The sequence below is a fragment of the Ylistrum balloti genome, unplaced genomic scaffold (assembly GCF_031769215.1).
Source record: "Ylistrum balloti isolate Yb309-2 unplaced genomic scaffold, AGI_CSIRO_Ybal_v1 Utg370006, whole genome shotgun sequence".
NCBI classification, from domain to species: domain Eukaryota; kingdom Metazoa; phylum Mollusca; class Bivalvia; order Pectinida; family Pectinidae; genus Ylistrum; species Ylistrum balloti.
The window spans coordinates 2,801,265-2,827,918 of NW_026782081.1; the positions used below are offsets into that span (position 1 = coordinate 2,801,265).

General features: G+C 34.8%; 4 protein-coding genes across 4 annotated transcripts; 3 read left to right on the forward strand and 1 right to left on the reverse strand.

Annotated features, from left to right (window-relative positions):
* Positions 1–3,800: 3,800 nt before the first annotated feature.
* Positions 3,801–6,323, forward strand: LOC132548275 (perlucin-like protein; the record flags this gene model as incomplete). The annotated part of the gene is made up of 5 exons (XM_060212127.1): positions 3,801–3,891; positions 4,320–4,408; positions 5,211–5,307; positions 5,526–5,745; positions 6,293–6,323. Coding segments are annotated over 5 exons (528 nt in total), but the record flags the coding sequence as incomplete, so codon positions are not given.
* Positions 6,324–8,866: 2,543 nt separating this feature from the next.
* LOC132548125 (perlucin-like protein) lies at positions 8,867–12,150 on the forward strand. Its single transcript, XM_060211946.1, has 5 exons — positions 8,867–8,918; positions 9,112–9,197; positions 11,207–11,303; positions 11,458–11,683; positions 12,114–12,150. The coding sequence occupies exons 1-5, from the start codon at positions 8,867–8,869 to the stop codon at positions 12,148–12,150; spliced, it is 498 nt and encodes a 165-aa protein (XP_060067929.1).
* A 3,381-nt stretch (positions 12,151–15,531) lies between these two features.
* On the forward strand, positions 15,532–20,027 carry LOC132548198 (perlucin-like). Its single transcript, XM_060212020.1, has 5 exons — positions 15,532–15,577; positions 17,211–17,323; positions 17,606–17,702; positions 18,032–18,251; positions 19,970–20,027. The coding sequence occupies exons 1-5, from the start codon at positions 15,532–15,534 to the stop codon at positions 20,025–20,027; spliced, it is 534 nt and encodes a 177-aa protein (XP_060068003.1).
* Positions 20,028–21,025: 998 nt separating this feature from the next.
* LOC132548199 (uncharacterized) lies at positions 21,026–26,646 on the reverse strand. The gene is made up of 2 exons (XM_060212021.1): positions 26,401–26,646; positions 21,026–22,720 (listed from the first exon to the last, which is right to left on the reverse strand). The coding sequence occupies exons 1-2, from the start codon at positions 26,644–26,646 to the stop codon at positions 21,026–21,028; spliced, it is 1,941 nt and encodes a 646-aa protein (XP_060068004.1).
* Between the last annotated feature and the right edge of the window lie 8 nt (positions 26,647–26,654).

Consider the following 26,654-nt stretch of genomic DNA (forward strand, 5'->3'; position numbering starts at 1 on the left):
CAGATACTATAATACTGTGCATGACAGGTAATGCGCAATGCTTATATACGGCAAAAAAACAGAGATAGCACACGATAAGATAATTGTAACAACTGTCATTCTTCCCAATCACTATGTCAAAGCAAGCGATACGTTATGTCATCCAAACAATATGGCATGATCAAAAATAAATCCTTAATACAGATAAAGGACATAGTCAAATCATTATAATGTCACTTTGAAACCAGGTCATGGTCTCTACCGACAGTTAATGTCAGCTAGTGAATGTAACCTCAAACCAGGGGACAAAGTCAATGATATATTAAATCAAACGGATACATAATTAATCACTCCATCATTACCGGTGATCAAGTAGAGGATGTTTAACTACATCACTGCCTTTATAGTACATAATAGAAAAATGGTCTGGTTGTTTTTTGTACTACTTGGCGAGTACATCTGCTGGTAGACTGTTTTGTCCATGGAAGCACTTCTAACCCAGTAGCTTTTTAGCCTGGATAAGGAAATAACTAATAGCATACTGGTTGAATCGGTGCCCAGTATAATTAGTCCCAAGGCCTATAATAAGAATACAGAGTACTCTTCGGATAGTCTTCAGGGATTTTAATGATTTTGCGCATGGCGCTAGTAGTATTTTGACCTATACAAAACTGGACCACGTAGATACCACCGTGCAAAATTAACCTTAAGTATTTATTTAGTCAATCAGACACTTTCTGTTTTCACCATTTCGAAATGTGGGACAAGAAACGGCAAAATTAAAAGCTAAGAAGAAAATTAATAGTTTCCTGACTAATGAATTTTGTTATATCAAACGTTTTGAACCCTCATAAGTTTAAAATGTTATTTATGGTATAGAATGTACTCTGTGTTGTTTGATACAAGTTGGTGAAACAAACGACAGTTAACACAACATATCAATGGTCATCGTTTATCAGTAAACCGCGGAGAGAAACAATATTTTATCAAAATTTCAACTTCGTGGACTATTCTATATTGTCAAAGAGTGTCCATATTGTGGAAAATACTACTATACAAAAGACCCCACACTGAGCACACCGTACCGTAGACAACAAGAGGAACACTATTTAGGCTCTATGGTACTGCTGTGCCATGTAGCTACAGTGATCAGAGAGGTAATTTGTCCAACCCTGGATGCAATAACACTAACGTTATGGCTTATTCACTCATCAAACTAGACTTAACCATACACACGGATAGAGACACTTGGATACTTAACTTCGCTTCCACACTCAGTGACATGAAAAATTCACGTGGAGTCAGCTAATACTGCTCCCGGTCAACTGTGAAAACTAGTTTGGCTGTTTAAACATGTCCTACGATGGCCATGATCCTCCAACAAGTCGCCAGTTTATAAAAGTTCACTTTTCAAATAAAGGAGTGGATGCTATGAACATTGCAATATTTTACAACAGATGTTTGTTAAATTTGACATTCCACCATAATTTTAAAGCAAAAACACTCCTGTCCGTTACTGTCAGTTAATCCAGGCCCATTGCATCCAAACTTATCAACTACAACGTTGCAACACCTGAATGTGGATGACTTTAGAACTAGTTCTTATAGCTATTGTCCATGTGGAGACATAGTAGCTGGTGATTGAAGCATTACTGAAAATGATAAGCCACGACAGTTTTTGATTCACTTTCTAAATTAGTCAAATCCATTCGCTCCATTATTCTTAAAAGAGTTTGCAGGTTGAAATCTAAAACTAAATACGTCAGCTTTCTTAGATCTGATATCCAATCAACACCTTGTTTTTATTAAATCCCTTAGCTTCACAAAAATCCACGTGGAATTAGTAGTATATGTATTCTAAAGAATGCCATTGAGCTATTAACCAATCTTCAACACACCCTTCTTTAAGAACAGTTGATTTTTTTTAACCCTCCAACCTCCAAAACCCAGTTTAAACTTTCTACTCCAAGAAAGGTGAACGATTGTAAAAATATATGGTGATGAACTATACTGAAGCGTATTTCGTGAAAAGTACGTCTAAATCAATGAAGAAATATACAGAGGAGGAAATCATAAAAATAATCGAATTTTTGGATAACAATATCTTCGTCTTCTGAATCTAATGAAAAGCTAATCAAAACAGGTAACAAAGAAAATGTAAAGTCATTTAATTTCACTGTCAGATATATGGATGAAGTCTTGTCTGTAAATACAAGAAATTTATTGACCACGTCCATCGTATATACCCACCAGAATGAAAATCAAAGACACGACAGACTCTTCTACATCAGTTGCTTATCTTGATCTTTTCCTTCACTGAATCCAACATGGACATTTATCCACCAAGCTGTATGATAAAAGTGATGATTTCAATTTCTCTAATATGAATTTTCTTTTTCTGAATAGCAAAATCCTTGCATAAACAACCTATGGTGTTTACTTGTCGCGGTTGATTTTGTACAAGAAGTCGGCAACTGACAGACAAACTCGTCACAAAGGTTTCAAAATATGCAGGTTGATGAAGATTATGTGGAAGTTTTACTGTTTTTTTTTTTTTTTTTTTTGTTCTTTTATATCCTGATCTCATTTGAGAACGTGTCATTGCTTACTTGGATTGACCAAGGTTTATATGACTTGTGTCGTCGATGGATCAGATTATTGTAATATGTTGGTATTTTCTTTTGTTTTTTGTTTTTTTCTGAAATATGATAATCTCAATTTAAAAACAAGATCGGTGATCTTTTTAATTTCCGTATCAAAAAGGTAATTCATTTTCAATGTAACTTTAAATTGGAGATACAATATATGGCTTCCCTGTTTTATGTTATATAAGAGGTCTCGATTAAGTATACTACACCAACATATTCAATACGTCAATGACTGATAACGCTTCTTCACTCAAAATATTTTAGAAAAAACACAAATGAATAGCACATTCTAATGAAATTTAGAATTAGATACAATAGAGCTAAACAATGGATTAAACATCATCATACAGCTGTTTCATCTTCTGAACTATTCAATCATGCTAAGGGCCTAGATTTGGAAACGACTGAAGAACATCAAAAGAGGCAGAAAAATGTCAAAATATTCTAGAAACGAATATTTCTGAAATCCAAATGCATCTTCGAATATCTACCATATATCTTAAATCCAAGAACAAATTACATTTAAGCACGCAATATTATCCCAGGGACATGGTCGACGACATGCTCTGAGAAGTATAAAATGATGATAGAGAAAGATTAAAAATCAAACACGTGTATGAAGTAAGACATTTTCAAAAGACGTGCTTGCAGCTCCTGTATTATCATTCGACTTAAGGACACACGTCCTGGACAATTGTGATTTCATGATAAGGTATACCATATGTTTGCTTAATGCGGTTCTCACATAGCCAGTAGATTATACGAAAATGTATCAGTTGTAACAGTACACAGTGCATCCTGTTAGGTGTAAATCCTCATGCCATTTGATTTACATATTGCAAATGAGGTAATGTACTCAATAACAGTTGTGAAAAATGATGAAGCTGAATATTTTATATGAGCAAATAAATATTGGATCAGAGTGGGATTCCAGCGCCTATCATCAATACCTGATTCACTCTTTGACAATAATTGTCCAGCTAAATATAGATGAGAACAATTTTGATGGTCTACGTTAAAAATGTATATCTACGCAAACCTTCCTTTAGATAAAGAATTTTAAAATAATGAATAATTAATATAAAAACATATCATGTTTAAGTATACGGCTATCCTTGGCGTAGGTTGTAGGTCACCTTAGATAAGTTTCTCTTATGACTTTTCCACGTCACGTTATACCTTATAAGCAGACTCGACATTAATTTGTTTGGCATGAAAGCCATATTTGCTTTGTTTGTTTTCTTTTACATTGGTGTTTGTACAGGTAAGTCCATGTAATATATTTATCATTATAACTAGATATTTCATTGCGATAGCTCGTTTTGCTAGTATAGGAAATAGCTGTGATACCGAAGCACAAGTCACATTTAAAATATCGTGAATAGGTCAACTTGATTTCTAAAAAGTTGAAAAAAACTGTGATCATCTTTTAAAGTCCATTTGAAAATACTTTTTATCCACGTATAGTGCTCCATGACACATGATTATATTTGAAAACAGATCTGTGAAATTCAGAACTTAAATATGAGTTCTCACCTGAATTATCACCGATTCACTATACATGTAAACTTATCCTTACAACAACATTAAGACGGATTCTCATTCCTTGTCCCCTGAATTTATTATTATTACGTATTGATTTAGGAAATCTCAATATAACAACACAGGTTTATTGTCAATAAATGTTTACAGGAACGGGACCATGTAGAGACGGCTGGGTACCATTCAGTGAGAACTGCTACTACTTCTCACACAATCTCATGTCATGGCCACAGGCTGCGGTGAGTGAACTAATTAATATGCAGTTTTGTTCTTTCCATTACTCTGATTGGCTGTCATAACACAACTTCCCATGATGAACAAACGAGGTTTGGACAATTTGTTATTTAAGTTATCCTTGCATCCTGAGAATAGGAAAAACCATTTGTTGTAAAGAAATACAAATTTAGACGGCGTATTTGCTGCAGTACTTATATCATTTACTTCTGGGATATATTCAGTATTGTTAGTGTTTTCTGAATATAACCCAACACCATACGATTATCACATCAGTGGTTCTGCTAATATTTATCAACGTAATCTGACATTTGGAATATACTGGCTGCTTGGTATTTAGGTTGGGAAAGCCTCATCATATGTATTTTACATGGATATAAAGACTTTGCTATTGTACAATATATTACATAATCATAATGATTAATTTACACGATGTTAGGATTACTATTTAGATGTGTAAAATTTAGAACTGTCATTGCAGTGTTCGACCCGGGTTTTTATTGTATTGCTATTACAATCTGTATCATTTATACATAACAACTGAATACACATTTCATTTCAAATAGCATGTCACAAAACATTTTGATTTTGGCAAAACTAACTTGGTGTAAAAATATTCACCGAAACCATGCACAGAAACCGTACATAAAGATTATAGACACAAGTATCACAATAAGACCAAACAAAAGTGTCCAGTGATTATTGTGAATATTCATATGGTATTAAATAATAATATCTTTTATACACTTACCTCTTCATTTATGTTGATATTTTCTGCTGCTAAGCAGTCGTTATATGTATATGCAGGAAACATGCGAGGCATTACACAGCACACTTGCTACAGTTTTGTCAGCTGAAGAACAGACATTCTTAAAGACGACTCTATTGAACATACATCCTCATGGTAAGAAAGGCTTCAACATAACTCAGTCCATTTTCTTTTTTTCTTCTTAACAGTACTACTGTTTCTTAATATATCTTAAGCGAAGTACAAACTATAAATAGAAATAATTGACACTGGCGTTTAAACATGATACAGAATTTAAAAAAGGAAACAAACACAATTAGCTTCCATGATGCCGTTTAATGTAAACCACTGACTTAAGATTCATACTCACATAGATGCTGCTAGTCGTATATATTGGATTGACGGCACCGATCTGGAAGTTGAGCACGTGTGGAGATGGGCGTCCACAGGAGAAATATTAACCTATACGGACTGGAGTACGGGGGAACCCACCAATACCGGAGCTGAAAATTGTCTCCTTCTATGGGGTCAACAAAATTTCAAGATGGGTGACAATCCGTGTGGAGCGAGCTGGAACTACATCTGCAAATCTAGGTCTTTATCGATAAAAAACGCATGTTTTGATAGCAACGATAGTAGATATAATATCATCAAAGACAAAAATGTATAATTTTAACAATATAGCACATTATCGAAAGTAACCTTCTATCGTCATAAATCATCCATTTTACAGTTTTCATTCCGCACAATATCGTATAACATAATCCGCCTAATATCCAGTTTTTTCGTTCATGTAAATTTCTGTATATATGTCACTAGTGTTTCATACACTAGGTTGTGCCGCGCCGATCAGAAATCGATTGGGTAGTCACAATATCAACAATGACTTTACGTCATGAGCTGGAAAAGGTGCAACAAAATGTCTCCCTCTGCTTTATTTTGTCCTCTTTATTTCAAATTCAAAACAAATCAAAATATATTTTTCTGAGTCATGTTGTGGCAAACTATCTGATTTATTTAGTTCCGAGCTTTTAGTCTGAGGCGTGTTTCATTAAATTACATGTAAATTGGAAACTTTTTTTTATTGATCTGTATGTTTCATGTAAGTTCTTACAATATTTATTTCATCTTACTTTTACAGCGAAGAAAACACTGAAAACATCATCGGCTGAATTATCTCAATAAACTAAGATTTGAGAACACTTGATATTTTTATTATTTGTAAAATGAAATTTTGAAAGATCACTGGCACTTGTTGCTTGTTTCACTTTATCAATAGAGCAACTATTGAGTCGAACTGAATGTATCTCTTACGGTTTTTTTTTTTTTTTTTTTTTTTAAAATAAACATTTTGTGAATTATAGTATCGGTAATTCGCATACCAGAATTAATCATTACTACAATGTACCTATCAGGTATTCAGTGACCTAGCTAAGTTCAATTTTTATCTACTAGGTACAACTAGTTCCATTCGAAATAAAACGTTCGGAGTGCAATACACATAAATCATGTCTGATTTTTATCAACTATGAAATACCCGGCAAAATTACTATTGACTCTTTGTACCCATTCATGCACCTCTACAGTGGGGCTAAGTCAGCAGTTTGCTAGATTTAAACTCCCATCTTCATCCAGCTGGGTTAGTCTCTTCCATATTTGATCAAAATCAGGAAGTCTCCGAGAAAATGCTGATTAATATTGAATATTAATATGTGCCGGGACCAGGCCCTCCTGAGTGATACTGAATCAGCCATTCGACAAGTATAGATCCATTGTGGTCATCAGCATAGTTGTCATGTTACTTATAAAGTTTGAAAGTTGATCACATATGATTCATTTGACCGTGACTTAAATTTTGACCATTCAAAAACAAACGACTGCAACTCCAACACCCAAAAGGGGGAGATAAGGGATGTGAACAAAAATAAAATGAAACATTTTTGGCCACCATTTTGGGTCATATTAAAGTATAATAGATCATAATCAAAATAGCCTTGTTACCGAAATGGTGTCACTCAAATATGTCCCGATACCTATTTGTGAGCAAAGGTGACAGGTCATGATTTACGCTACATATCGGTATATTAAAACTTGATTACGTGGAACTGTTTAGATAAAAGGAAACAAGTCGAAGAATCAGAACATAGGATCGTAAGTCGGTCATAGTACGTTTACATATGTGTACATCTCTGGAGACGTGTTCATGGTTAGCGCCGCATTTCAGTATGAAATTACATTTTGATATAACATTGAAGATAATTATATATCAACCCTATGGGTTATTTAGTGCTCAGTAATGAGCTGGTATGATTTTGCGCTGGTTAAGAAATGCTAACGGATATGTAATACTTCGACAAAATCGCCTAAATGTATGTTGACGTTACATGACCAGGATATAAGGACAAAACAACTGTATCATGCTGTTAAGTACAGGATGACTGACAATATACTTACAAAAACAACATACCATTAGATATGACTGTCCTATTAATTAAAACAGGGAAATATTGAAACACGTTAATGTTGTAGTTAATGAAATATAACGTTAATGAAACAAATTTGGAGTATACTTGCCCTTCTAGTTTCAGTTTTTGATGATAAATTGTTTTAATAGCGAATAATGTGTTTTATAACCGCATTTCTGAAACGCGGACGTTTAATACGCAGTTTTGGATATATATAATATAAGATGCTTACTCTTTGTAACGCCCTTCCACCAACTTGCCTAACACAATATATACGCTAAAGGCAAATTTACCAACGATCTTTTTATTTATATATATTTATATATATTTTTATTTATTTGCGGTTTGGACAAAATCTTTAACATAAAAACGGCATATCACAAAAACGTTCCAACATGTAAATCCCAGGTATCAAAATCGAATACATCGTTATTTATGATTGAGGGTACTTTATTTTGGAAAATTCGTAAAAATACTGAGAATCCAACTGTAAAATAAGTTTGATTGACAAACTGTTTGCTGGAACTCTATGTAAGCATGCTGTGCTCTCTCATGACGTACTTTTCATGCAATGCTGAATTTATCAAGGTGGTTATCAAAGTTGGTCGAAAATACTGTACTAAGTCCTTCAACTTTAATTTAACTTGGATCGACAAGATATCAACAGGTGAAATATTCTTAATTGGATTGAATTTATTAAACAACTTTAATGTTAGTCAAATTAACGAACTTCCACATTCACATCTTCAACTTATCATGTTTTGGTATTGCAGTATTGACACCAAAGACATCCGCCCCCTCCCAACAAACACACAATTTTATCTGTTTCACAATTAAATTCCAGTGAACAATTTTTTAATATTACGACGAATTTCATTTTTTCAAATGTCAAATTTGCCAAATGCTACGCATGTTTTAATTTTCGTATTTACATTTAATTCGCAGTATTGTTTAATACCTTAAAGTAGGAGTGACACCAAAGCAGTACTGGCATGTTACCAAAGGTATATGTTTGCAACATGAAGATAACAGGAATATGGAAATACGTTAATTGTTTTTTTGTTTATGAAACTGTCCTACAGGTACATAAATGTATAATCAATTAGAAAATTGAGTTTAATAAACAATGGACAAGTTTGAAATACTCTTAGGAAAGGATTGGTAAACAAATGGTTAAGTGCAGATAAGCGTATATTGGGGTGACAAAGTTTATTCCCTATCTGATAGTTGTCTTACCGGAAGCTCTAGTAATGAAGCTCGTTGTCGGCATTGTATTGCTTAGTGGCTTCATAACATGTATATGTAAGTAAACGCTGCGAAACATGCTGTTCATTACAATTCCCTAAGCTTGATATCGTATCAAGTTGTTTTCTAAATATCTTTAACTTTTTGTCTTCCATCTAAGTATCAATTTCGCCGTTAATGCTATTTAGAATATTCGGTATTATTTTATCTTGAACCAACATCTTTGTAAAACAAGATATCTTTTTTACAGTGGCAAACTGCAGAAATGGCTGGGTAACGTTTGATGAGTGGTGTTATTTGTTTTCTCACAATCAGCTGACTTGGTCGGAGGCATCTGTAAGAAATATAATTAAAACTGAAATAAATAAACATGTAGAAGGTAGTAAATTACGTGTAGGTGATAGTAGCAGAGGAAGTAGTAGCAGTAGTGGGTGTTGGAAGTAGTAATGGCGATGGTGGTGGTAGTATTGGTGATGTTGATGGTGGTGGTAGTAGTGGCGATGGTCGTGGTAGTAATGGTGATGGTGGTGGTAGTATTGGTGGTGGTAGTATTGGTGATGGTGGTGGTAGTATTGGTGATGGTGGTGGTAGTAGTGGTGATGGTGGTGGTAGTAGTGGTGATGGTGGTGGTAGTAAGAGCGATGGTGGTGGTAGTAATGGCGATGGTGGTGGTAGTAATGGCGATGGTGGTGGTAGTAGTGGCGATGGTGGTGGTAGTATTGGTGATGGATGATGGTGGTAGTATTGGTGATTGTGGTGGTAGTATTGGTGATGGTGGTGGTGGTAGTATTGGTGATGGTGATGGTAGTAGTGGTGATGGCGATGGTGGTGGTAGTAGTGGTGATGGTGGTGGTGGTAGTAATGGCGATGGTGGTGGTAGTATTGGTGATGGCGATGGTGGTAGTAGTAGTGATGATGGTGGTTTTGGCGGTACTAGTATAAGAAGTAGTCGTAGTGGTGGTGTGGTGGTGGTGGTGGTGGTGGTGATAGTAGTAATAGTGGTGATGGTGATAGTAGTAATAGTGGTGATGGTGATAGTAGAAATAGTGGTGATGTAGGTGGTGGTAGTAGTAGCAGTAGTAGTAGTGGTGATATAGGTCGTGGTTGTGGTGGTGGTGGTAATAATAGTGGTGATGTGGTGGTGTTGGTAGTAATAGTGATCATGATGGTGGTAATGGTGGTAGCTGTAGTAGTGGTGATGATGTTGGTTGTAATAGTAGTAATAGTGGTGGAGGTTGAAGTAGAAGTGTTGGTGGTGATTGTGTTGTTACTAGAACTAGTATTTGTGTTGTTGTGGTGGTGGTGTTGTGGTGGTGGTGGTGATGGTTGAAGTAGACGTGTTGGTGGTGGTATTGGTGGTGATGGTTGTGGTGGTTGAAGTAGAAGTGATAACGGTGGTGGTGGTTGTGTTGGTGGTGATTGTGTTGTTACTAGAACTAGTATTTGTGTTGTTGTGGTGGTGGTGGTGGTGTTGTGGTGATGGTGGTGATTGTGTTGTTACTAGTACTAGTAGTTATGTGGTGGTGGTATTAGTATTATTATTAGTAGTAGTAGTAGTAGTAGTAGTAGTATTTGTTGTTGTTGTTGTTGTTGTTGTTGTTGTTGTTGTTGTTGTTGTTGTTGTTGTTGTTGTTGTTGTTGTTTGTTGTTGTTGTTGTTGTTGTAGCAGTAGATTCAGCAGTATCATTAGTAATTTTGGTAACCGTCGTCGTCGCTGAAGTCGTCAACATCTTATCATGAAAACTAACCTCAGTTTTGTAATGTTTTACTTGTGCATATCAAGAATGATCTAAGTGATGAAGAAGATACCATTCATGTTACCTTTTTAATAAAAGTGTTTGCTTTGGAAGAAATGAAACAAAAATTTCACGTTCAATTTTCCTCCATACTTTTATAGTGCAGATAACATAAGTAGTACTGATCCATTAGGATCCAACAAGTAGTATTGTTAAAGTATGAAAGTCATATTAACAAGCAATCAAATGACAAAATGTGATAAAACAATAAATATTTTACTTTTTGAACGTTTTTCTTAAGAGGAACTGAAAATATTAAGATGTTAATACTAATATTTTTAAAATGTGTTTTCATTTAGGTTTAAAATATTTTTAGTAGAGGCCTTCATCGTCTATGACGACAATCATAAAAATACCGATATATCCCCAGCTAAGTAAATGGGTGGAAAACTATTCATACAAAATATGCTAATTCTGACTCGTATATCGACTCGTGTAAATTCATACTGTACTCATTGTTACTATTTCTTTATTACAGATAAAAAAAGTTCAGTTCTTATATTGTCACCTTGCCTGTTGTACTATTGTTCAAATCTGTTTTCGGAACAGGAGACATGCCATGCCCTTCATTCCCACCTGGCTACTGTGTTATCAGCAGAGGAGCAAAATTTCCTGTCAACTCAATTACTTGAATTGCATAAAGACGGTAATGATTTTATATGAATTCAGAATTGACGTGCATTCGGTACAAATGTTTCAACATGCACTAATCAACGATAAGCTTCAATAATTAAATTTACGAAAGTTGTTTCAGATCTATTATGTACACGTGTTCATCATTTTAACCAACCTATTTATAGATCCAAAGATATCCTCAACACTTTACTGGCTGGACGGGTCAGATTTAGAAGTTGAACACGTTTGGCGATGGATGACAACAGGTGACGTCCTCACATTCACCGACTGGGCGCCAACTGAACCCAACATGGCAGAAAACGAGGATTGCCTAATCCTGTGGGGGGCCAGTAAATTCCAGATGGGAGATAACGCATGCTCCAATAAGCGAAACTACATATGCCAACAAACGTATGTTCAATTACAAGTATTTTCAAGCGCGAGTATACTGCAAAGGGTCCTAATTGTGCACATTCCAATATTGTTGATTTATTGCATTTTGACAAATTAGCGCAATGATGAATTGGTGTACAGACTATCTTCTTCATTTATATATATACTACAGAAACCTCAATTTGGACAATCATATTTTATTAATCAATTTAATATTAACGCTAAAATACATACATCTACGATAAGTTTAATTCCTTGTACAAAATCTTCTTTGGCCCAACAGGCCATATCACTTTGCGTAAATTGACAAATGTTGTCTTATTTCAAAATACATTTACAGCCTACAATTTCGCTTCTTATATGGTCCTGGTGATAATTTTCTGTTTAAGCATTTGCACAAAAATCTTTCTTCTGCCTTTTTTAAGGTTAAGATTATTTATATTTTCAGTGTTGACACGGACTATGGAAATGAAATAATTGGTTAACCTTAGAAGTTACGACACATAAGTTTTGTGTCACGCGTGAGAACATAATGTGGTCTATCTTAAAACATGGTATGCGTTATCAGATAATAAAAAAGTATAAAAATTGTGTTGTTCCTTGCAATGATATTTCAAGCAACAATTCTTTTTCATATTGATTATTGTAAATGGAGCAAAGAGAACAGTATTACAATCACCTAACTATATTTTAATCGGTTGCTTTTGACTGCTCGTATTGTATGTTTCCTGTTTGTTCTGATACTGTTACTTTATTGTCCCATTTGCATTTTTAAGGGAACCACGTATAACGTGTCTCTCTCTCTCTCTCTCTCTCTCTCTCTCTCTCTCTCTCTCTCTCTCTCTCTCTCTCTCTCCCTCTCTCTCTCTCTCTCTCTCCTCTCTCTCTCTCTCTCTCTCTCTCTCTCTCTCTCTCTCTCTCTCTCTCTCTCTCTCTCTCTCTCTCTCTCTCTCTCTCTCTCTATATATATATATATATATATAATATGAATCATACTAATGATCATGTTTCACATGATAAAAAACAATGGAAGGTGATAGGTTCCGTTTCGTCTAGGAAAACAGACTCCTCATAGCAAAAAGAACAGGCGTTTGGTAAGAGTGAGGAGTTTGCTTTTGTAACGTGTAGAGGGATTTCGTTATTAGTAATTTCTCGGTATCACTGCATTTGAGTACACAATAGATATGTTTATCTATAACTAACCTAGTATAACGCCTTAAGTACAAATATATACAAATATGTCTCAGCTTATCCGAGCTATCAGTTATGCCAAATAACCACTATGTTTAACGTACAAGAATGTAAAGAATGAATTACATTATAAACGAGATGATACAATAAGCAGTAACACTCACCAATCACTGAACTATTTACAAAGAGCTGTATTATATGCCGAGTTGCGCATTGTACCTAACACAACTGTACAAAGGGGCGCAACTCTAAATTTCCTACACACTCACACTTCTCAGCGAACCTATTTTGCTTTTACGCCCCGCGGTGTCAACGAACGATGGAGTTTCCGTGTGTTAGAATGACCAACTAAGCAATGAGTCGTGTCGGACAGAGAACCTGGCCGAGATAAGGCACTATTTCAGCTCCATCCTTCAGCACTGCTCATCTGCACAACTATACTTCGTCTTAGTCACCTAACCGCTTTAGCTATATGACCGTAAACAATACAATTATCCAAGTATCTATTTGACACCGAACATTAACAAAACACGGAAGCAGATCATAATCGTAGGTAGCATCTATGTTACACTTTACCAATTTTTAATTTGCTATTTCTAGAGAGTAACATGCCAACTCGACAACTTAGGTTATGTACATGTCGCAGATTTTCCGATATTTATGGGCTTCCCCTGATATCATGGTTTTCGCACAAGATGTCAACAGCAGTAGGTTGATGACCATTATTAGAACGGTTTATTATCATGACATTGAGATGTGTTTCATTCTCTTCGATACCTGTAAATATGCCCGATGATTCCGTCGCTGTTTATCTTCTTCACATATGGGAGCGTGACATCACTTAACTTGAATTAACCAAGATTTGTAGAGTGTATTTCGTCGAGGAGTCTCCGTGTATTTTTTCCGCGTAGAAATATCAACATTCGGTTTGAAATCAGATTCTGATAACATGTCGGTATTTTCCTTATCATTATTCTTACTTGGCGTTTTGCCAAATCCCTTATGTATTTTTAGTTTCTAGCAACATACACGTTGGAAGCATACTTCGATGAAATGGTGTATCATTGTAGTAACCGTTTATTGTGTAATGTATTTTTGTGAAAAAAGTCTAATATTTTTTGTGATAACTTGTTCCTGATCAATTTGGATGTGGAATGAAAAACTGTAGTCAAACTTTGATTCCACCAGTGGATCCTTTCATAGGTAATTTCACTTAATCAGTTACATTTTATTTCGATTGATATTAGTGTTATGAATCAGCAAATCGAAAATAAAAGACGTTTCTATAGACTCGTGATTCATTAAAAACAAAAAGAAAACATGATATAATTATATTTGTTCTTTAAATTATCGTCGCTCAAGTAATAGCCATGTAAGGCTTGTTTCAGGAAGACCAGCATGTTTCAAACTGAAGCATAACCTCGCGAAAACAACATAAATACCCATTTTTGGCATATGTCTCCATATAGATCATTTTGAGTTAACTGCAAAATAATTGAGAACTAACCTTTTATTTTGTTCCATTTGATTGAGCACGAGACATATTGTTTATACATGAACATGTACCAAGTGATTCAGTAAACAAAATGAATGGTTCGACTTCATAGTTCAAATATCTTACCGTTCAAAGTGTCAGGTACATTACCTTGTGAAATCAACAATATAAATAATTTCAAAGCAGTGTTCTTGTATGGGAAACATCTGTTCATAAAAGCTGTTGACCGATAGCTAAATCACATCCATTTTCTCCGTGACAAGAACAGAAAAATGGTCCTGCATTTAAGTAGTTTTATTCATATAAAATATCTATGTTGTACTTGTTAAAATATTTTCATAATTGGTTTAGCAATTAAAAGAATAAATCAATCTAAATGAAAATTAGGACGAAATACCTGCATTGAAAATAAAGGAGGTTTGAATTATGCGCCAAAAGGGAAATACAGAGGTGGTGAACTGGGTCAAGTTATAGAGTTACTCTCGCTTTTCAACACAGAAAACAGTGGCCGTTCTAAATGTTTTACTCTAAAATGTTTGTAAGCATTGAAGGTCATCTTACGGAAGCGTATTCCGGCCACGTTGTGTTTTATTTTAATCTGAAATTTTGAGTCAGTAATCCGAAATTTTGAGATATTAACCCGAAATTTTGAGTTAGTAAGTCGAAATTTCGAGTTGTTATCACAAAAATTCGGGTTAATTTCTCATGATTTCTATAACTCGAAATTTCGACTTACTAACTCAAACTTTCAGATTAAAATAAAACACAACGTGGCCGGAATACGTTTCCGTAAGATGAACTTTAATGCTTACAAACATTTTATCTCGAAATTTCGGGTAAATATCTCAAATTTCGGATTACTAACTCTAAATTTCGACTTACTAACTCAAAATTTCGGATTACTAACTCGAAATTTTGAGTTACTTAAATTTCGAGTTGCTATTTCGAAATTTCGAGATGAAATAAAACACAACGTGGCCGGAATACGCTTCCGTATCATCCTGAGATAAAGACCGCATGCAAAGTGACAAGGTAGACAGAAGGTTTCTCTTGATTTTAAATGTTAACAGACAAAAGGACGTTGGTGATGACATATCTTGTAAAATGGTCTATATCCAGATAGAGCAGGCATAGATAACAAGTTTAACATATTAGATAAGGCTGAGTTAGTTGTGTCACTATGACGGCTTTGGCCTTGTTGTTGGTCGTATCCCAGCTGTATATAGGTATGTACACAACTAAACAATACTATAAACGAGAAATAACTGCAATCAAATCTTACTGCCATTAATAAGCATGAGCACGAAAATTTATGAAGGAAATTAAAATTACTTGTGGTTTAGATATGCAACAACCAGAAACACTGTTCTAACCAATTTTAAGATTTTCTAATTTTTTTCTGTCATTCGTGTAGCAAAACAAATGTGAGCTTCTTTTCGTCTTAAGTATTTATTATCATATTTTGAAAACCTTTGTCAGTTAATCATTTATATTAATTTATTCGTCTCAAATCATTATGAGACTTCTCACTTATCCTACAATGTATAGTCATGCCGAACTATAATGAACACCAGTCACTACAGAACATTTCACCATGTATCATATGTCAAATCCTCCTCCATACAAGCCTGCATTACGTTATAATATGTGGACAAGTATTGTTATACGAATTGACAGTTAAATAGTGTTTCTTTAAAAAAAAAAAAAAGCACCTGATCCTTCCTTTATCTATAAAGAGAAGACTTTTTAAAGAAACTTTTTTCGGTTGAAATTATTTTTTTATTCCATAACGAATTGAAAAAACAAGGTTACTTCAGCTAAAACTTTTTTGTCTATTATATTGACAAATAAAGATTTATTACGTAGTTCGCCGTTATTCTGGATTGAGCGTTACTTTCGATAATTGACAAAAGAAATCTAAAAGCATCAAAACCACTCAAACAATTGTCGCAGCGCAAACTTCTTTTCTGTATCCTGCTATCTGTTTCAAATTTGTTAATAATAACTACAACAACCTGCTAGGGCAGATGTAACTCGCAGCTACTGTTGATCAGTAATAAGTAAAAAATTGGAGCTGTTGCCAAGAGGTCAAGACGCAACTGAGCGTTTTTAACACTAACCTTTCACATCTGGATCAAGGCCTGCGTGGGTACTTTTTGCAGATTGGTGGTTTTTCCTCAGGAACTCCTGGTTTCCTTCGGAAGCCAAATCTGAAATAACCCTTGCAGTTAATAGGACATAAAGAAACAACAAATCACACCAAACCGATTAATCGGACAGATCTCCATCAAAATCTCATTAATCACCGAACAAACACATTTGTCTTTTAAATAGTGAAACTGCTCCAACAATCAGCTTTTATAGTATTGACAGAATGTTCTGTATATACATCAAAGTCATTAACATGCACGTAGAGCAAGGCATACTGGGTAGCTAACAATACTGCTTTAGAAAAAAACTCTTTTCTTATTGTACATACAATGGAAACAAAAACGTCCTTTGTTCTTTTATACAACAAACATTCCGTCGTATCTTAACATTAAGTGTGATGTTTTCAATATACTAATGTGGTTTCGATCTCATAAATGCGATATCTTCTAAAATAAATGGATTTGTAAGTATCAATTTTTACAGGCGGTTCTTTTGTCATTTCCTTTTATGTCACTTAGTACCATTACCTTTAAATGACATAATGAAACGAATATATCATGAACAAAGAAATAATTAACAATCATAATATTCAAAATAAAAGACAATGAATGTTGTATATTGGCAGGCATCTGATTGTATAGTACCATCGTAACCACAAGTTTAAACCGATAATTTTTTAATCTAAATCTACAGTGGGTTTTTTCGCAGCTTTCGGTTCCTTAAACACAACTTCCCAAGGAAGCTGCAGACATGGATGGATTAGCTTCCAAGAATCCTGTTACCTCTTTTCACACACTATGATGTCATGGCCTGACGCTGAAGTAAGTACCCGATAAATAGGCTATACATGTATGGATTGTTACTGTACTTTGTCTCTAATAGATAGGAACCCAACTATAAAACACTCTACAAAAAATAATTTGCCAAACATAGACTACGATATAAGTATTACTTTCGGTTGTTCTTATTTCTCAAAAAAGTCATATAATTATAAAATGCATAATTGTTACCAAACTTTTGAAAGGTTTCACTTTTATATCTTAACACACTTATTTACCACTGACAAAACTTCTTTCATCAAATTAATGTGAATCCTATTACAGGAAGCATGTGAGATTCTCCACAGTAATTTGGCAACCGTCCAGACAGAAGAACAGCAACAGTTTCTCAAGTCTTACTTGAATACAGTACACGCGAAAGGTGCAGTTTGTTACTTCAGCTTTCATAGCGATATTGTTTCCTAACTTTTGTAAGGATTTAATTAAGAATAACCTAGACATAATTCTAAAATGGCACATGAATGTTTCCCATTTCTTTTTGGTTACTTTTAAATTCGATGGTAAATAATTGGTTGATCATCCCATCCCAACCCATGTTTCTACTGTGTAATAACATTATTCATATGCTATCTAAGACAGAAATAAAAGACTTTAATAGAAACGTTGCAAATGATTCTGTGAATCTAGTATTGATATTGCTTATTCTCTGGCCATACTACGGACGTTTAACATGTATAATGTTGACGTTAGATTATCCGCTCTTCGCATACTGGATCGACGGGAACGATCTGGAGTTTGCACACGAGTGGCAATGGTCTTCGATTGGTCAACCACTCAACTACACTGACTGGGGGCCTGGTGAACCTAGCAAGCTCCCCAACGAAAATTGTCTTCTCCTCTGGGGACCATTCCATTTTAAAATGGGGGACTATGGCTGTTACAATCTTCGACACTTCATTTGCCAACAAAGGTAACATCATAACTAAATGGTTGTTATTAACGATATTCTTAATGAAATTAAGAGAGTCGATTAAGTTATATTGTGTTCAACACTTTCATGCTTTTGCGAGTTAAGTATGGAAGGTTAAGCAGACTTCTTAAATACAGTTGTCGATTACATAGTCCAGCTTTCTCCCAGAATTGCGATGAAATAAAACATTTTAAAGTCACAGGAATCGATATGAAAAAAGCGCTGTCCCTTTTTATCATGGACTATTCGAATATTCAATAACAACTTTCAATGTCCAATAAATAATACATAAGCATTGTGCCACCATATTACTATAACGGCATGACAAAAACCTGTACATTTAACATGCACTCTCAGTCTCCTGCACAATACAGTGTATATGGATACTAGTGTTTTAGCCTGTATCAAACATTTTTCTCATTTTGCCAACATGAATGTTATACTTTTCAACGGTCACAAGGACAATATAACATTTTTTTGCTGAGATCAGTTAACAGATATGTCCGCAAAGCAGCCACCAAGAAGCCATGCCCACGTGTGGGTCGTACTAAAAGCATCAACTGACCTTAACAGATGATATGTTACATACGAATATCATTTAATTATTTGAATGACTCATGTGTATCACGGTTAATGCAAAATTATTCTGCTTTAGTCATAGAAATAAATCGTAATTCAGAACACAGGAAATATTAAACAGCTTGGTGTTGAGGAAAAGAACATTTGGACATCGATAGGTTTTAGTAATTGCATAGATAAAAAAATGAATCAGTCTACGTGACGAGGACACCGCGGTAGCATTTACTTTGTTTTTTCTGAGTTACTAATGTTTTCTTGGTTTTTAGTTTTCTTTTAAATGGAATATATGATGCTGATGGTGTCACAATTCTTGGACAAAAGTTTTTGATATCTGTAACAACAATTACCAAGAAAATTTATGATATAAATACGTCCATGCTTCCATTACCATATTAAAAGCAATAAGATTTTTCAAGAAGATCATAGACTTAGGACAAGTCGACGATGTCAAAAGATAACTATAAAAATCGGCGAAATTTCTGACGTATTGATGCCCTATACTTTAGTGACCACGGACCTACGGTCAGGATGACTCTCGTATAGTGAAATGGTTTGTCAATCGACTTGTGGGTTGCACAGTGAAAGAAGCAGAAACATCAACATTAAATACATTTAAATTGTAGACCCGAAATCGATATCTTCTTTGAAATATATCGATTTCGGGTCTACAATTTAAATATGTTTAATGTTGACTCTTCATCAAATTATTGATCTGCTTGCTTTGCACTAGCGGTGGGTTAACGAGAAATACCTCACAGGAATATCGATTTAGTGTTAAGTGTAAGGAGAGGACATTTGACATTAACTACGTTGAATTTCCGAAGTCACTGTAAGGGGACAGAACATCTTATCTGTCTCACATAAACTAACACTCTCTAGAAAGTCCACAAGTAAACGCGACTCTAAAGAAGACATTTAAGAAGAATATTGCCCGGGAAGAGAAAAATCATCAAAATTTAGTCGCATTTTATGATCAGATGAATAAAACTGTAGTCACTATTTTTCTACCTGAAGATACCTTCGATCAAATGCTAAGTTACACCTTCAATTTAAGTATCAATAATTCAAAGTTAAACGAGCATTTGACCTACACAATTATATTTTACTTAAAGTAATTGTATGCATGTATTTTCTTTCAGATCTCCCGTCGCACCGCCAACGAATTCCATCAATGGATGGGTTGCGTTCGGACGTTGAGTAGACATAGTTTTGTTCGTTTGTGCCCATGTTATAAAACATCTATCCTGTGAGTTGTGTTTTATTTCAATCCCTTTCTTGCACAAAAGATAATCCAACAATACAGAAATGACATTAATATATCATCAATCGATTTAATTTCAAATCCCAACACCAAACAAAAATACAGGTAACTTCCAAAACAAAAATGTATAAATCGATGTCTTAAAGCAAGAGATTATAAAATTACTGAATGGGCTAACTTTTTCAGATCTTTCAAGTGGACCTTGATATAGTAAATGTTGATTCCTCTACGTCGGTAATGTGTTAGACTTTTTCACTGTAGAGAATGGTGAATATGACATGAAAAACAAGTAGATCACTCACAATAAAGACATTGGACATGATTTCTACTTTGTCATTATGTTCAAAACCATGTCCCTGACAATGAAATACTACGTCACATCTCTGATTATAACAATGTATCAATGATAGTATATGATGTTCCCGGTATACACTATTACTTAAGTTTATATCATGAGGTTTTGTTTTTAAAATAACAAGATATTTTTGACCCGACCTATTGTATACACTATTCAGAAATCTGACACAACGAATTATTTTACATCAGCTGACTGCTTCCTGCTTTCATGACGTTTGGGACTTTCATCACTGCAAATGCCACAGGACAATGATCGCGTTTCTATAAAGAAATATTGGATTTTTTTTATATATTCTTCGCAATCTCTCCCATCGCGTTGACGACAGCAAACATCAGATGTGTGCGCAACTATTGAAACAAGTCAGTCATCTTGATATAAACATAGTCTATTATTTCCATGTGCATTAGTAGAGTCTGCAAACAGATCCAAAAAGGATATGTTTATATAATGATATATAATGGTATTTTATCTCCTTCAAACATTTCGGGGCCTCGCCATTCCCTTAATGCGTGATTTAATGACAGTTGTAACTTCATTGGTATCAAAGCATGTTTGTGTCTAAGTTTAGCGTGCTTTTTAATCTGTGGATATATTTAAACGACTGATAGCTTCACTTCGAATGGCCTTTTTATCAGGTTTCCCGTTCGACAATGAAGGGAACTTTTCAAACTTCAGGAAGTAAGCAGGCATTACACCAAGGCCATCAAGTGTGCCTTCAGCGAAAAGGGTTTTCGTGCAGAAGTCTTTGACTTCCTCCGTAGTAAGTTCAGACATGCTCACAAAGCAGATGCAAATTTCTTCATACAACCTTTTATCGGGGACGGGCACAACGCATACATACTTGATGGCTGGAATTTGTTTGACCAAGTCTTCTAACAGACCGGGATATATCTTTCGACCACCTCTAGATATGACATCTTTTTCTCTTCCAATAATAATGAGGCTCCGATCACAGCTTATTTTACCGATGTCTCCAGTTTTAAACCAAGAACCGTATGAAAATGAATTCGCCGTGAGCAGCTGATTTCCAAAGTATTCCTTCGTGGAATAAGGACCCCGCAACTGCACCATCCCAATAGTGTCCAAAGGTACAGGGTGATCCTTCTCATCCACAATACGTACCTCAACTCCAGGATAAGGCTGACCGACTTCTCCTGGTATCAAAGTGTCCCCTCTGCTTAATGGTCCGTACATATTTGCAGCCATGGCTTCTGTACAGCCGTACACAATGACAAGATGTTGAGAGAATCTTTCCATGATCTTTGTATATAGACTGTCGATAATCTGGCCCCCGGTGGAAATGTGATTGAGTCTGTAGCCATCCTCAGTATTACACAGTGGTAGATCAAGAAGATCGCGGATAATGTACGGGAACAAAAGAGCATCTGTGCATCTTTCTTCTTTCATTATTTTCCACAAGAATTCTGTGTTTTTGCCATTTATTGTTGCAAAAGCGTCCATTAAAACTCTTGTCCTGCGTAGAAGCATATGAAAAACGGGAGAACCACCTATCCAGCTAAAAGGTCTGTCGTTGTAGTCAATGATTTCATATTCGACATCAGGAATCCAAGAGAATGGATAACAAGCCATATTGTAATGGGTATGGACAACCATCTTGGGTTTACCTGTGCTTCCAGATGTGGTGAAAATCACAGCTGGCTCTTCTGGAGATGTATCTGGCAACATCATTTGTGTCAAGTCTATTGCTGCAACGTTTTCCAGAGTCTCCGTGTGATAAAATCCATCTAAATCGATAATGCGAAGCAGTAAAACTTTTATCTTGTCACGTACTTTCTCATTATCTCTTTGGATACTAGGATGCTGTAACATAACTTTAACAGCTGGAAACAGTTCATTTTGTTCTCCTGAATCTGCAATGACAAGTTTTGTGTCCGTTAATCTAAGAATTTCATGTGCATCCTTGGCAGTTTTCGTATCAATGTTAATATTCAACACAACTGCTCCAGCGCACAGTATTCCAGCATAAGCAATAACCATATCCAGTGTATTTGGACCAATGAGAGCGACCCTGTCACCTTTCTGTATTCCTGTAGAAACCAGGTACCTGGCGAGCTGGCTTGCCTGGTTGTGTAGACTTGTATTGGTAAGGCTTGCCCTGGATCCATCTAGCCGCCTTAGGATGAATATCTCTTGGTCTGGATGGCTCTTGGAGTTTTCTTCAACTACTCGCGGGACAGTCGTGTAGTTGAACGGCTTGGGTGGGCTGGTGTATAAGTAGCTTAAGCGTGAATAAGACGTCATATTCTTTATCTGAAAATTAAAAAAGAACACAAATTCTAAATGATATTAAAAATACCAGGGGTTAAAACAGGATTTGATAAACTACATGATATTGCCCCCTGTCTGGATATTGGTGGCCTTTGTGGCATATCTCACCATTTCATAATATTTTTTTCATAACTGAGTAAAGGGGAAAGGATGAAGTTTAATGTTCGGTTATTCTTGTGTGTATTGGCCAGTAGTGGTGTCGCCAAAATAAAAAGCGATATACATAACTTCTTTTTCTTGATATAAAAACCAGAAGACGAGTATATAATATTACATTTAAATTGCTTTATTGTTACAAAAAGCACAAGTGAATTGTACCTTCCAATACAGTATGATAATTGCAACGTCATTTTCGGGCTGTTTCGTCTTTGTAGAGAGCGAAAGTGATCGTAACCCCTAGAGTATCGAGAAAGTTTTCTCCCGTATAGATATAAATACAAATATAAAAAGATATATAAATTTGATATAAGTGTTGTCTTACACTTTCAAAGACTTGCAAGATTGGAAAATTATCTTATACAAGCGACCAATCAAAACGCTTCGTATAAAATAAACAAAAATAAAAAATGAAATAGATATGATTAATAACGTTTTTTGAATAACAAATGTGTGGTTAATATTTTTATAGCATTACTTGTACTGAATATGAAATATGAATAATTTTACTGCAAACACTTTTAAACAGTCTCTATTGATTGCTTAAGAACAGATCATGTGTGTGTGGAATCATATCACATTTCATCTATTCTCAGTATTGGTAATTTTTTGTTTTTTTTTGTTTTTTTTTTTTTTTTTTTTTTTTTTTTTTTTTTTTTTTTTTTTTTTTTTTTTTTTTTTTTTATTTTTTTTTTTTTTTTTTTTTTTTTTTTTTTTTTGTTTTTTGTTTTTTTTTTTTTTTGTTTTTTGTTTTTTTTTTTTTTTGTTTTTTTGTTTCTTTTTTTTTTTTTTTTTTGGTCTGTATGCTAGACCGAGTAGTATAACATACCCATAGTAGTCAACGTCATCATATTACTTTTTCGGAACTTTAAATATGTTGTAGATGTAAATACAGGATTCAACGGAAACGTTAAGCTACCTAGCATATTTGTAAATTTTGTACATATACGGAATTATAGCAGTTAACTATAAACGAACAGTGCAGGTAATGAGAAGTGATTGACTACCTTTCAATAGAATGAAATTAAAACTAATCAATGCATACTTGACCTGAAAAGGTTTGGGGTGGTGTCCTATATATAGAGTACAGCTAGTACAAAGAAGGATTAAGCACCGATTTGCCCCACTTAACATTTACAGACATGAATAATGACATCCTATTACTGAAATACTACCTAAACGTTCACGTTAGATATGATATGACTGGCATTTAACACAGAATTGGGTCTGTAGGCTGTTACAGTTACAATAGCAAGACGAACAGGGTCGTAATGTGACATGCTAACATAGCCTTGATGGAGATATGACAAAATACGAACAAACAATTAATAAAAGGACTCCTACCAAAAAAGTAAAAGGAGAATAAGATCAGGTATTTTCGAAAGGCAATCGCTATCTACTTTATCGACAACGGCCGCCATAAAAGCTTGGCCAATCCAAGGAAGTAATGAAACGAGACATGAGATGTCAACAATAGATTCAGTAGGCATATTCAAAAGCATCAAACTGTCCAATTCCATATCGCACAAAGAAATGGTGTAATTCCCAATAAGATAACTGTAACGACCGTAAAACTTCACACAAAATTTATCAATCTATTTCTCTCGGAACCCTGTAATGTGAGTTTATATGGTAGTCGTTGGCATCTTGCACGAACATCGTGATATTTGGAACGGAGCTACGACTTTTAAACACAGGAAAGTCGCTGATTCCAATTTCATTGGTATGCTTTCGACAGATTTATCAGCTAGCTATTGAAATTTATTAGCATATTTAATAAATTAAATTAATTTAATTGTAGAAGTCATCCTCAATTGCCTTAAAACGTGATTTGTGCATTTGGTATCTCGTCCAGGCCCCATAAAACCACCGCCACTGAAGATGGGCCTGCATGCTGTTTGAACTTGTATATGATATATTTGTTTGTGTTCGCTTAGCCATTAAATTACAATTGCCATTATGAATGTGTTAACACATGTTAATCCAACTGATAAATGTTACTAACTCTCATATCAATAAAGTAACACGTTCATACACCATCGGGTGCCCTCCACTTGTTGGACAACCTACTTCCAAATGTTTATATAGTTTAAGGATTCAGGCGTTAAACCATCGCCTTTAACATGATTAAAAGTTCATAATTCAAAGATCTGGCAAATGCTATCCCAGAACATGAGAAGACAATTAAAACTATACAATCACCATATCAAATTGAAAAATGCACAATTTACATGCAAAAGGCTACGGGTGGCGTCCTACATGTAGAGTGCAGCTAGACAAAAGTAGGATAAAATATACTAAGTTGTACACCGATATGCTTCACTTAACAGAGGCTTCATAGCGTTTTCGCTTTACTCAACTCAACTCTACAAATTATTACACATTCATAAATTGCGATTATATGTATATACACATCGACACACCTTCTCACTCAAACTCCTTTACGATAATTATGAACCAGTCTTTCAGTTTAATTATTGCTTGTGTCGTTGATAGTTAAAGCAATCTAAAGTATTTATGATGACATCCTGGTGGGATTGAAAAAAGACTTGTTGGACAATAAACCTGCAAATGTTTATATAATATATACGTTTATAAAAATAATTCTTTTTTAAAGGCAAGAAAGGAGAATCACACTAAAAATATTTCATTTTTTTCATAATGTGGAGGTTAATAGTAAATAACATTCGAAGATAGATGAGGATTATTCTTAATCTTTAAATAGATGCAAAATACAGGTGAAAGAAACAATTAACGTATCCATGAACCTAAATCTAGATATTATCCAAGTCTGATCATGGCTATTAAATCAAAATCCAAACTTTATCAAAATGAATTTGTAATATTTCGTTATGTTGATTAAATTTCAAGGTATATCAATATCATTTTTACCGGTAAAAAAAATACTACCTGAATGTGATATAAACCTTGCAGGATAAAATCCACCAGATCGCTGGTTTTGTTTTATGAAATTGAAGCCCCGTGCTGATTACAGTATATAATGATCTGAATTGACACCTTCTTCTGATGCCTGATCCGGAGACTGTCTTTGCATAATAACAACAAATTTGTAAGCATAACATGTCCAGTGATCGTGGATCGTATAAATATGCGGAAGTCTGGCGATCTGTTTTCTACTAACGATGTAGTAATATGAATTATTTAGTAATAATATTCAGGCTTGCAACCCTTTCTTACTGCATTATCATTATTAACATAACCAACAATAACAGTCACATTAATCACATCTCTTCAGGTTTATAAAAATGGTTTATTCTATTTTCCAATTTCAGGTTACCTACCATATGTATGCTAAATACTGCTCACCTTACCACTATCTTCCGCATATCACCTCTAAACTATTGTCATTGTATTGTTGCGAACTTGGTACACTTAATAATTTCGAATAACATACCTTGGGTTCCAGTGTTTTATATTCGTCATTTTTCAGCAATCGCATGTGAGAACATCTACGTTCGTTGAGATGGTGATCTCGGTGTGCCAACCAACACCTTTTTCTCAGCGACTGTACCGATATGTACTTTAATGTATTTGCGCCTCTTGGTTGTGGGACCAATGGCTTGCCTTATTCTGTTTTTGACTTCCTCATTGGTTATGTGGTCTTTGTAGGAGATGCCAATCAGTCTTCTAAAGCATCTCATTTCTGAGGCCTGGATCCTCTTCTCTAATTCTGCACTCAGGGTCCATGTTTCACAAGCATACAGGAAAACTGAGTTGACAAGGAAACGCATGAGTCTTA